Source organism: Coregonus lavaretus (genome assembly GCF_964263955.1).
Source record: "Coregonus lavaretus genome assembly, chromosome: 1".
Lineage (NCBI taxonomy): Eukaryota > Metazoa > Chordata > Actinopteri > Salmoniformes > Salmonidae > Coregonus > Coregonus lavaretus.
Window position 1 is genome coordinate 55,585,952 of NC_139988.1, and position 13,742 is coordinate 55,599,693.

At 42.9% G+C, this 13,742-nt stretch overlaps 1 protein-coding gene across 1 annotated transcript in view; it reads right to left on the reverse strand.

Annotated features, from left to right (window-relative positions):
* Nucleotides 1–13,742, reverse strand: part of dntt (deoxynucleotidyltransferase, terminal) — a gene marked incomplete at both ends in the record, with an annotated part of 234,685 nt that overhangs the window by 116,104 nt on the left and 104,839 nt on the right. Inside the window, one exon of the mRNA XM_084153007.1 lies at nt 5,726–5,858. Within this exon, the coding sequence (XP_084009133.1) occupies nt 5,726–5,858 (133 nt within the window). The remainder of the gene's footprint in view (nt 1–5,725; nt 5,859–13,742) is intronic.

Sequence of the window (13,742 nt, forward strand, 5' to 3'; positions counted from 1 at the left end):
ATCAGGATATTTAAGCCTCCATATATCTACTAGTTCTAATGTATCCATGACATTCACAATTTCCTTAAGAGCATGTGGATGATTGTTTGTGGTGTGATTTCTTTTACGGTCCATTGAGCTATTTAAAAGAGTATTATAATCCCCCACCAAAATAATATTGTCTTGAATTGCTTGCAGGGTTGATAATTTATTATATATATTGTCAAAGAAGTGTGGATCATCATTATTTGGTCCGTAAAGGTTAATGAGCCATATCTGTTTATGGTCCAATAACATATTTAAAATAATCCATCTACCTTCCGTATCTATTTGGACAATTTGCACATTCGGATCGAAATTATTATTAATTAATATCATCACCCCTTTTGAATTTCTTTGCCCATGGGAGAAGTATATTTCGCCCCCCCATTCCTTTTTCCACGCAACTTCATCTAGAATTGTTGAATGAGTTTCCTGTAAACAATAGATATTGTATTCCTTCTCTTTGAGCCATGTAAATATTGTTCTTCTTTTGTTATTATCAGCTAAGCCATTACAATTATAACTGGCTATACTTATTTCACCATACACCATAATGAGATACAAGTTTCAAGTCTATTTATCATTATATATGTTTGTAAATTTACCAATAAAAAATACCGTAATGATAGAGTGTCCATATAGCTGTACCGTGATATTTGCATTGCTACTAAGTAACCCTTCAATTGTTCTCCACTAATTCCCCCTTTAAAGCCCCTCCCCATCCCAAGTTGAGATGTCATCTCAGTGATCGGCATCCCACCCACGTCCCTCCGGATCCCTAGGGCCCCGAGAGGCCAGGACCCATCCATCGACAACAGGACACAGTGCCACCCACAAAACAGAAGCAGATTAAACGCCAAAAGCATTTCCAATGCTGTCACCTCTCTCTCTCTCTATATAACTATTAAAAAATATATATCTATTCAAATATCCTTCATATCTTATTTTCCATAATTATCGATTAATATGCCTAACAATGTCGGCAGTTCATGCGCAGGATCTCAACATACAACCCGGATTGCCATTATATTACATTTAATTTATTGACAAGCAATTATTATCCTAGCAAATAATTACCGCGGTCCATCCCCCCCCCCATACCCCCCCCCCCCCCCCTAACCCTAACCCCCCCCCCCCCCAACATCCAATTTCAAATGTTGCTACATAAGACCGAATTAAGAACAAGTTAGACGTTAAGTTCAAGAAGAAGAAGAAAGTTATTACTTTAAGTAAATAGTCATGAACGTAATACAGTTAAGTTTTCTAAACTTGGTAAATTCCGAGGCAAACTAAAGAGATACACTTTGAGTACACATCAGTAGAGAATAATTGTGTTATTGACCGAGTGTGACAGAAGTGTGACAGAATGTATTGTCGACATAGAAGTCTTCTGTAATAGATGTTACTACAATTTATGTAATTAAAGATGTTATAGTGCGTTAAGTGAGGTGGAATGGTAGATTTCCATGTGACTTAATGGACTTGGGGTGCCCACCAATGTACCTACAGTTAAGACAATACACCTCTTATGCAGGAATATTGTATAATACTATGTATCCTGTGTGAATGCTGTTGTAGTCCGAAAAGAGATGTGGAAGTACTCTTGTGTAATGTAACTGTATGCTTGTCAGTATTTGCTACTTACCGGATTGTTTGTTAATCTTCAGATTGTTATTCTGGGACTGAAGCTTAAAAATATGTTTTGCCAACATTGTATTTTTTTAGTGGGGGAAACTAATGTAAAGACATTTGTTATTATAAGAAGCTAAAATGTTGAGTCAAATTCCTGTAAAATTAATCTATTGGAATATTCTGTTAATTAATTTTGAAAGCACTGTTTCCTGTTGAGATGAATTGCATTGGAAATTGTACACTGTCTCTTTAAAAAAAGAACATCAAATTGAGAATGACCTCATGCAAGAGGTCAATCAGTTCCATGATTGCTATCATAGAAAACCTACACTACTAAATATATTTTTTTTGTAATTGAACCAAGCCTTATATAAATTTGCCAAAACGAAGATGGACTGGAGTTAACAGAGTCATTTCAAGGGTGCAACATTTACATAGCAGGTTATGATCATTAACGTGGCTGGTTAGGAGAACCAACGCAGCAGGTTAGGTGTATTAATGTAGGAGGTTAAGAAAATTAGGTTAAGGTTAGGGAAATTGTTAGGGTTAGGCTTAGCGCCAATGATACAGTTGTCAACAACTGTTGTCCCCAACGTGACTACTAGATAGAGCTGTTGTAGGCCTAGCTACTCCCTCTAGCCACAATGGTAGAAAGATAAACAAACCATCTGGCAACAAATCATCAGTAACGTTATCATAACACCTGTACGGGCAACTTGTATCAACAATTCACTATCAGAAAATGGTTTGTGTGGTAATCATTTATTTATTTATTTATTGTTTTATTCACGTTTTCAAGCACTGGTGACAAATCATGCATTCCGATTCTTGCATAGATTGTAATGGCACATATGATGTGTGTAAAATACTTTTTTTAAGGTTGTACGGATAATGATGAGGTAATGCTAAGCTATTTTCCGGCTATGTGTGGAGCCATGTTTGTTGACATCATTCAATGCATTCTGGGTGTCACGTAAACGTCTGTCAGACCAAAGATGTTATAGAAAAAAAAGTGAAGGGATGGTTCACTCGTCTTTTGTGTAAACTTCCGGAAGTGAATGATGAGAAGTGAATGATGGTAGACGACACACCCACTTCGACTTTAACATGCATACTGCAAACAGACCCAACTCATCTTGTCACCTCTTCTTATCTTTGGTTGACACAGAAAAAAAAACATGGTGGCGCGCACAAACTCTATCCACTGTGGGATTACTTTAGACTTTTAGAAAGTGTTTTACTCAGTTACTTGAGTAATGAATTGTAAATAGTAATTGCTATTAGCTAATTCATATTATGGTTTCTATCAGCTGAGAGTTGGCTAAATATGACCAGTGGTGGAAAGAGTACCCAATTGTCATACTTGAGTAAACGTAAAGATACCTTAATAGAAAATGACTCAAGTAAAAGGGAAGTCACCCAGTAAAATCCTACTTCAGTAAAAGTGTAAAAGTATTTGGTTTTAAATATACTTAAGTATCAAAAGTAAATGTAATTGCTAATACATACTTAAGTATCAAAGTAAAAGTAAAAGTAGAAATCATTTCCAATTTCTTATATTAAGCAACCCAGACGGCACCATTTTCTTGTTTTTAAAATGTACGGATAGCCAGGGGCATGCTCCAACACTCACACTGTTTAGATCAGAGGCAGTAGGGATGACCAGGGATGTTCTCTTGATAAGTGTGTGAATTAGACAATTTTCCTGTCCTGCTAAGCATTCAAAATGTAACGAGTACTTTTGGCTGTCAGGTAAAATGTATGGAGTAAAAATTACACTATTTTCTTTAGGAATGTAGTGAAGTAAAAGTAAAAGTTGTCAAAAATATAAATGGTAAGGTAAAGTACAGATACCCCAGAAAACTACTTAAGTAGGACTTTCAGGTATTTTTACTTACGTACTTTACACCACTGAATATGACCGCTTGTGTTAGCTCACTATTTACTCAGTTGGCGCTAGGACTAATGTAGCCTACATTTTCCGATTTGGATGAGAATTATAATAATATAATAATAATAATATAATATGCCATTTAGCAGACGCTTTTATCCAAAGCGACTTACAGTCATGCGTGCATAAATTTTTTGTGTATGGGTGGTCCCGGGGATCAAACCCACTACCTTGGCGTTACAAGCGCCGTGCTCTACCAGCTGAGCTACAGAGGACCACAATTATGTTATGCTGTTGCTACTTCTGTGAATGTCTGAACGTTGCATCCAAAAATAAACTGCTCACATTGAGGACATAACCTTGTAAATACTGTATGTTGAACATTTTTCTATGAATAAACTGTCGCCAGCTCAAAAGCTGACTGTTGCGTCAATCGTAACTAGATGTTCTAATGAAGTGTTCTAATCACACCGGTTTGAGCGTACACAGCAGGGACCACTGTAGAATGATCACACCTGTGTGTTCATACGCGTTAAAAGGTCTAGACAAAACCTCCAGGGGACCATAACACAACGGCCCAAGAACGTTCAGGTGACCATGGCACAACATCCCAAGAACATCCTAAAAACGTCCCCAGGTCATACCGGGAACTAAAAATAGGTCCCCCAGAGAATGTTTCCTTGGGACCATCATGCGACGTCCTAAGGACTAGTAAAATGAAAGTCCTGAGAACATCCTAAAAAGGTCCTGACATGGTCCTCAGTGATGTCCTGGGAACTTACAGGGAACTAGACAAATGTCCCCCAGAGAATTTTCCCTTGGGACCATCACACAATGTTCTTAGAACGTTTCCAGAAGATCAACCACACTGAAGTGGAGAGGTTCTTGGCACACAGGCCTTTCTGTGACTAAAATGTTAATCGATTCAGTATGCTTGTGTGGCTGCCCAGAGCGTTACAAATAACTATACTTCCACAATTTACTTTTGAGGGAAGGTTCCACAGTAAGATGACTGGAATCTTTTCAGAAATGACCTAGGGGAGTGGGGAGTGTGACTTTCCTAAAAAGTAGAAAAATTAAGAAATCAAAGAAAGATTTAAATAAAAAAAGAAATCACCAAGTGTGTCTCTCTTTACACCGATTTTAACTACAGTGTATGTAGGACATACTGTATTTGAGCGTCAGAGAGAGAGAGAAAGTGAGAGAGAGAAAGCGAGAGAGAGAGAGAGAAAGAACACGAGAGAGAGAAAGGGAGAGAGAGAGAGAGAGTGGGAGATAGAGAGAGAAAGAGAGAGATGGTTGGGGGATGACGACAGAGAACAAGGAAATATAAGTGTTACAGACTGTTGGCTAAGCAGCAGCAGGCCTGTCATTCCCATAGAGAAGAGAAGCGCACGTCCTTACGGCAGACTGCTCTTGCATTATTTAACCACACACCGGTTACGGCTATTTTTTACACCACCATAGAGACCAGTGCTCCGAGCTCACTGAAGCACACTGTGCCACACATAAATGGAGAACAAAGGAAACTGACATAGAGAGCCCCTCTTTGTAGCCGCCTAGACAGCCTTTTAAGTGAATGTAGCCTTTCTTTATGAACGCTGTAATGTCATGTGAGTGTACATGTGAGTGTAATTACTGTAGGCTACCATATATGCTTGATGCTTCTGTACACCCTCTTGCGTGGCAGGAACTAAATAACCATGTCTGTCATACAGTATGTAGAATGAACTAATTGTGCATAGCAGATATTGGAGTTGTAAATCAAGGCAGATTGGACTGTCCAATTTAATCTCTATTACTTTTTCACAAGCACATGCATACACATGCATCCTAGACTCTAGGGAATCCCCACTCTGTAATGTGTGTGTGTGTGTGTGTGTGTGCGTGCATGCGAGCTTGTGAAAAAGTGAGAGACAATAAATTGGACAAATAGAGGGTCATGGGCACACTCATGGTTTGTGTTATTCTTAAAAAATTAAAATGGGCTAAATAATATTACAAATAAAGTGAATTAATATTCCAAGTGTAATTTGATTCCGGCAATCGTGGGGTTATATTCATCAAGCAACAAGAAACTAAGAAGACTATTGCATACTGTACAGACAGTGTTGTATTTCAAATTCTACAAACACTAAAATACATCTACACTGACAAGCTGAGACAAGAGTTGTACTGTACCTGCGAAAGCCACCTGTCAGAGCCAGTACAGCATCGGGTGCGATCCAGTGGACCGTCTCTTCGATGATGCATCCAAGAGCTTCGGCCTCGGCTTTACTGACAGCCTTGGAGATGTCACTATAATACAGGAAACCTGAGGGGAAAATATAAAAATCGGTCTGTCTGAAGTGGGAAATAGCTGCAATAGAATTGTGGAGTATGTACAGTATATTAATTTACCTGTAATTTTGGAAACATTCAAGAATTTTGTGCATTTTCATAACATGTAAAATATGTAATAAAATAATAATAATAAATATGAACTAGAATCACAAAGCTGTTAAATATTCTCCTGGGTATAACCCATCAACTTAGTGAATACTGTTGCTGTTTAATATTAAGTTATCAGCATTTAATATATTTTATGTTTTAAACGTGCTGACGTAAAGCTACATGAAACTTATCATGCTGCATGACACACTAATGTGCAAATTAAATGTTTCATACATGGGGAATGCATTTAGCACTACACACCTAAGTGCTAAAGCTCTCTAAACCCTACAAAGATTGAGAATATAACCTAATTGATGTTCAAGGACTAAAAGGTATCACTCTAAATTCATGTGACAATAACAAATATGGTATTTTCTCTCACCTGACTTGCCCTCGCCTTCTCTACTCGCCTACCCTTTCCTCTCTACCTTTCTCCTCCACTCTCGCGAGTTGACAATCGAGGATGTTTCATAATATATACAGTGGGGAGAACAAGTATTTGATACACTACCGATTTTGCAGGTTTTCCTACTTACAAAGCATGTAGAGGTCTGTCATTTTTATCATAGGTACACTTCAACTGTGAGAGACGGAATCTAAAACTGTCAGTAGGTGCTGTAGGTGGGTGTGGTGTGGAATCAGGCGCAGGACGCAGAAGATAAGTCCAACAAAGACTTTTAGTAGAGCACACACAAAAACACAATCCAACAGCCCGGAGGCGAGAAAATGCGCACACAGGCGTAAACAAAAAGGGCGCACTAAACATGTGTGAAAATCCTCTCCTAAATACAAAGGAGGCAAGCTACAAATAGCGAACCGAAAAGGGTAGCGCACCAACACGACATAGGAAACAATCACACACAACACCTGACAAACACAACGAGAACTTATAGGACACTAATGACACTAAACGACAACAGGTGTACAATTCCAGACAAGACCAAACGAACATAGAAACATACAACGGTGGCAGCTAGTATTCCGGAGACGACGAACGCCGAAGCCTGCCCGAGCAAGGAAGAGAGGCAGCCTCGGCCGAAACCGTGACAGTAACCCCCCCCCCTTGACGCGCGGCTCCAGACGTGCGCCGACTCCGGCCTCGGGGACGACCAGGAGGACGCGGAGCAGGGCGCGTCGGGTGACTACGATGGAATTCCGTCAGGAGAGACGGGTCCAAAATGTCTCCCCTCGGCACCCAGCACCGTTCCTCCGGGCCGTACCCCTCCCACTCCACCAGATATTGGAGACCCCCCATCCGACGTCTCGAATCCAAGACTGGACCAAGCAGCAAGTCCAGGAGCCAGCGCCAGAGAGATCTCTAGCGGATCTCCTTCGCCTCCTCGACTGGGTCAAGCCATGTGAGGAAGAGAGGGGCCTGACGTGGAGGCAGAAGGGCGAAAGGCTGGCGAGAAGCATGGAGACCTGGTCCACGGGTAGGAGTGAAGCCCATACAATTTTTAGGGGGGGGCTAACGCCGTGGACGACGGGGCAGCAGGAGGCCGCCAGGTTACGGGAGTCACTGGTCACCAGGGGGAAGGAGGATGTAGAGGCACGGCGAGAGGTACTGGTGTGTGTTGCCAGTCCGGTCCGGCCTGTTCCTGATCCCCAGGTAGGGCCAGTGGTGTGTGTTCCCAGTACGGTCCGGCCTGTTCCTGCCACTCGCACCAAGTCTACGGTGCGCGTCGCCAGCTCGGCCCGGCCTGTTCCTGCTCCCCGCACAAAGTCAGTGGTGCGTTTCGTCAGCCCTGTCCGGCCCGTTCCTGCTCCCCGCACCAAGTCAGTGGTGCGCGTCGTCAGCCCGGTCCGGCCCATTCCTGCTCCCCGCACCAAGTCAGTGGTGCGTTTCGTCAGCCCAGCTCGGCCCGTTCCTGCTCCCCGCACCAAGTCAGTGGTGCGCTTCGTCAGCCCGGCACGGCCCGTTCCTGCTCCCCGCACCAAGTCAGTGGTGCGCTTCGTCAGCCCGGTCCGGCCCGCTCCTGCTCCCCGCACCAAGTCAGTGGTGCGTTTCGTCAGCCCGGCTCGGCCCGCTCCTGCTCCCCACACCAAGCCAGTGGTGTGCGTCGTCAGTTCGGCACGGCCCGTGCCTGTTCCACCGGTGGCTGGTCCGGCACCGGTCAGATGCTTCACGCCGGAGCTAGAGCAATCCGCTCCACTAGTGTGCAGTCCAGCTCCGGCCAGCGGGGCCAGACCGGACCAGCGGTACTTTGGGGGGTTGGAGAGGGAGCGGGGATCAGGCCCGGAGCCGGATCCGCCGCCTAAGCGGAGTGCCCACCTGGTCCCTCCCCTGTGGTATTTGGTGGGCGCGGTCGGAGTCCGCGCCTTTAGGGGGGGTACTGTCACGCCCTGGCTCTGGGGACTCTAATATGTTGAGCCAGGGTGTGTAAAGTCTATGTGTTTTGTTCTAGGTTTCACTTTCTAGTATTGTTGTTCTATGTTGGCCAGTGTGGTTCTCAATCAGAGGCAACGTGATTCAGCTGTTGCTTGTTGTCTCTGATTGAGAACCATACTTTAGCAGCCTGTTTCCCCACAGAGTTTGTGGGATCTTGTTTCTAGTCTGTTGTGTTAGACCGTGAACTGTCACGTTTTCGTTTTGTTGGTTTTGATCGTGTCTCTAATAAAGAGTATGTTTGCCTGCAACGCTGCGCCTTGGTCCTCATCTCTGTTCGACGATCGTGACAAAAACAAAAATCCAGAAAATTGCATTGTATGATTTTTAAGTAATTAATTTGCATTTTATTGCATGACATAAGTATTTGATAAATCAGAAAAGCAGAACTTAATATTTGGTACAGAAACCTTTGTTTGCAATTGCAGTGATCATATGTTTCCTGTAGGTCTTGACCAGGTTTGCACACACTGCAGCAGGGATTTTGGCCCACTCCTCCATACAGACCTTCTCCAGATCCTTCAGGTTTCGGGGCTGTCGCTGGGCAGTACGGACATTTAGCTCCCTCCAAAGATGTTCTATTGAGTTCAGGTCTGGAGACTGGCTAGGCCACTCCAGGAACTTGAGATGCTTCTTACGGAGCCACTCCTTAGTTGCCCTGGCTGTGTGTTTCAGGTCAATGCCATGATGGAAGACCCAGCCACGACCCATCTTCAATGCTCTTACTGAGGGAAGGAGGTTGTTGGCCAAGATCTCGCGACACATGGCCCCATCCATCCTCCCCTCAATACGGTGCAGTCGTCCTGTCCCTTTGCAGAAAAGCATCCCCAAAGAATGATGTTTCCACCTGCATGCTTCACGATTGGGATGGTGTTCTTGGGGTTGTACTCATCCTTCTTCTTCCTCCAAACATGGCGAGTGGAGTTTAGACCAAAAAGCTCTATTTTTGTCTCATCAGACCACATGACCTTCTCTCATTCCTCTTCTGGATCATCCAGATGGTCATTGGCAAACTTCAGACGGGCCTGGACATGCGCTGGCTTGAGCAGGGGGACCTTGCGTGCGCTGCAGGATTTTTAATCCATGACGGCATAGTGTGTTACTAATGGTTTTCTTTGAGACTGTGGTCCCAGCTCTCTTCAGGTCATTGACCAGGTCCTGCTGTGTAGTTCTGGGCTGATCCCTCACCTTCCTCATGATCATTGATGCCCCACGAGGTGAGATCTTGCATGGAGCCCCAGACCGAGGGTGATTGACCGTCATCTTGAACTTCTTCCATATTCTAATAATTGCGCCAACAGTTTTTGCCTTCTCACCAAGCTGCTTGCCTATTGTCCTGTAGCCCATCCCAGCCTTGTGCAGGTCTACAATTTTATCCCTGATGTCCTTACACAGCTCTCTGGTCTTGGCCATTGTGGAGAGGTTGGAGTCTGTTTGAGTGTGTGGACAGGTGTCTTTTATACAGGTATCGAGTTCAAACAGGTGCAGTTAATACAGGTAATGAGTGGAGAACAGGAGGGCTTCTTAAAGAAAAACTAACAGGTCTGTGAGAGTCGGAATTCTTACTGGTTGGTAGGTGATCAAATACTTACAGTGGGGAAAAAAAGTATTTAGTCAGCCACCAATTGTGCAAGTTCTCCCACTTAAAAAGATGAGAGAGGCCTGTAATTTTCATCATAGGTACACGTCAACTATGACAGACAAATTGAGAAAGAATAATCCAGAAAATCACATTGTAGGATTTTTAATGAATTTATTTGCAAATTATGGTGGAAAATAAGTATTTGGTCACCTACAAACAAGCAAGATTTCTGGCTCTCACAGACCTGTAACTTCTTCTTTAAGAGGCTCCTCTGTCTCCTCCACTCGTTACCTGTATTAATGGCACCTGTTTGAACTTGTTATCAGTATAAAAGACACCTGTCCACAACCTCAAACAGTCACACTCCAAACTCCACTATGGCCAAGACCAAAGAGCTGTCAAAGGACACCAGAAACAAAATTGTAGACCTGCACCAGGCTGGGAAGACTGAATCTGCAATAGGTAAGCAGCTTGGTTTGAAGAAATCAACTGTGGGAGCAATTATTAGGAAATGGAAGACATACAAGACCACTGATAATCTCCCTCGATCTGGGGCTCCACGCAAGATCTCACCCCGTGGGGTCAAAAAGATCACAAGAACGGTGAGCAAAAATCCCAGAACCACACGGGGGGACCTAGTGAATGACCTGCAGAGAGCTGGGACCAAAGTAACAAAGCCTACCATCAGTAACACACTACGCCGCCAGGGACTCAAATCCTGCAGTGCAGACGTGTCCCCCTGTTTAAGCCAGTACATGTCCAGGCCCGTCTGATGTTTGCTAGAGTGCATTTGGATGATCCAGAAGAGGATTGGGAGAATGTCATATGGTCAGATGAAACCAAAATAGAACTTTTTGGTAAAAACTCAACTCGTCGTGTTTGGAGGACAAAGAATGCAGAGTTGCATCCAAAGAACACCATACCTACTGTGAAGCATGGGGGTGGAAACATCATGCTTTGGGGCTGTTTTTCTGCAAAGGGACCAGGACGACTGATCCGTGTAAAGGAAAGAATGAATGGGGCCATATATCGTGAGATTTTGAGTGAAAACCTCCTTCCATCAGCAAGGGCATTGAAGATGAAACGTGGCTGGGTCTTTCAGCATGACAATGATCCCAAACACACCGCCCGGGTAACGAAGGAGTGGCTTCGTAAGAAGCATTTCAAGGTCCTGGAGTGGCCTAGCCAGTCTCCAGATCTCAACCCCATAGAAAATCTTTGGAGGGAGTTGAAAGTCCGTGTTGCCCAGCGACAGCCCCAAAACATCACTGCTCTAGAGGAGATCTGCATGGAGGAATGGGCCAAAATACCAGCAACAGTGTGTGAAAACCTTGTGAAGACTTACAGAAAACGTTTGACCTGTGTCATTGCCAACAAAGGGTATATAACAAAGTATTGAGAAACTTTTGTTATTGACCAAATACTTATTTTCCACCATAATTTGCAAATAAATTCATTAAAAATCCTACAATGTGATTTTCTGGATTTTGTTTTCTCATTTTGTCTGTCATAGTTGACGTGTACCTATGATGAAAATTACAGGCCTCTCTCATCTTTTTAAGTGGGAGTACTTGCACAATTGTTGGCTGACTAAATACTTTTCCCCCCCACTGTATGTCATGCAATAAAATGCAAATTAATTACTTAAAAATCATACAATGTGATTTTCTGGATTTTTGTTTTAGATTCCGTCTCTCACAGTTGAAGTGTACCTATGATAAAAATGACAGACCTCTACATGCTTTGTAAGTAGGTAAACCTGCAAAATCGGCAGTGTATCAAATACTTGTTCTCCCCACTGTATATCTATAGTTGAAGTCGGAAGTTTACATAAACTTAGGTTGGAGTCATTTAAACGTGTTTTTCAACCACTCCACAAATTTCTTGTTAACAATTTATAGTTTTGGTAAGTCGGTTAGGACATCTACTTTGTGCATGACACAAGTAATTCTTCCAACAATTGTTTACAGACAGATTATTTCACTTATAATTCACTGTATCACAATTCCATTGGGTCAGAAGTTTACATACATTCCAGAAAATGATGTCATGGCTTTAGAAACTTCTGATAGGCTAATTGACATGATTTGAGTCAATTTGAGGTGTACCTGTGGATGTATTTCAAGGCCTACCTTCAAACTCAGTGCCTCTTTGCTTGACATCATGGGAAAATCAAAAGAAATCAGCCAAGACCTCAGAAAAAAATGGTAGACCTCCACAGGTCTGGTTCATCCTTGGAAGCAATTTCCAAATGCCTGAAGGTACCACGTTCATCTGTACAAACAATAGTACGCAAGTATAAACACCATGGGACCACACAGCCATCATACCGCTCAGGAAGGAGACGCGTTCTGTCTCCTAGAGATGAACGTACTTTGGTGCGAAAAGTGCAAATCAATTCCAGAACAACAGCAAAGGACCTTGTGAAGATGCTGGAGGAAACAGGTACAAAAGTATCTATATCCACTGTAAAACAAGTCCTATATCGACATAACCTGAAAGGCCGCTCAGCAAGGAAGAAGCCACTGCTCCAAAACCGCCATAAAAAAGCAAGACTATGGTTTCCAACTGCACAAGGGGAAAGTATCGTACTTTTTGGAGAAATGTCCTCTGGTCTGATGAAACAAAAATAGAACTGTTTGGCCATAATGACCATCGTTATGTTCGGAGGAAAAAGGGGAATGCTTGCAAGCCGAAGAACACCATCCCAACCGTGAAGCACAGGGGTGGCAGCATCATGCTGTGGGGGTGCTTTTCTGCAGGTGGGACTGGTGCACTTCACAAAATAGATGGCATCATGAGGAAGGAAAATTATGTGGATATATTGAAGCAACATCTCAAGACATCAGTCAGGAAGTTAAAGCTTGGTTGCAAATGGGTCTTCCAAATGGACAATGACCCCAAGCATACTTCCAAATGTGGCAAAATGGCTTAAGGACAACAAAGTCAAGGTATTGCAGTGGCCATCACAAAGCCCTGACCTCAACCCTATAGAACATTTGCAGGCAGAACTGAAAAAGCGTGTGCGAGAAAGGAGGCCTACAAACCTGACTCAGTTACACCAGCTCTGTCAGGAGGAATGGGCCAAAATTCACCCAACTTATTGTGGGAAGCTTGTGGAAGGCTACCCAAAACTTTTGACCCAAGTTAAACAAATTAAAGACAATGCCACCAAATACTAATTGAGTGTATGTAAACTTCTGACCCACTGGGAATGTGATGAAAGAAATAAAAGCTTAAATAAATCATTCTTTCTACTATTATTCTGACATTTCACATTCTTAAAATAAAGTGGTGATCCTAACTGACCAAAGACAGTGAATTTTTACTAGGATTAAATGTCAGGAATTGTGAAAAACTGAGTTTAAATGTATTTGGCTAAGGTGTATGTAAACTTCCGACTTCAACTGTATATATACAGCACCAGTCAAAAGTTTGGACACACCTACTCATTCAAGGGTTTTTCTTTATTTTTACTATTTTCTACAATGTAGAAAAATAGTGAAGACATCAAAACTATGAAATAACACATATGGAATCATGTAGTAACCCAAAGGGTGTTAAACAAATCAAAATATATTTTATATTAGAGATTCTTCAAATAGCCACCCTTTGCCTTGATGACAGCTTTGCACACTCTTGGCATTCTCTCAACAAGCTTCAACTGGAAGGTGTTTCCAACAGTCTTGAAGGAGTTCCCACATATGCTGAGCACTTGTTGGCTGCTTTTCCTTCACTCTGCCGTCCGACTCATCCCAAACCATCTCAATTGGGTTGAGGTCAGGGGATTGGGGAGG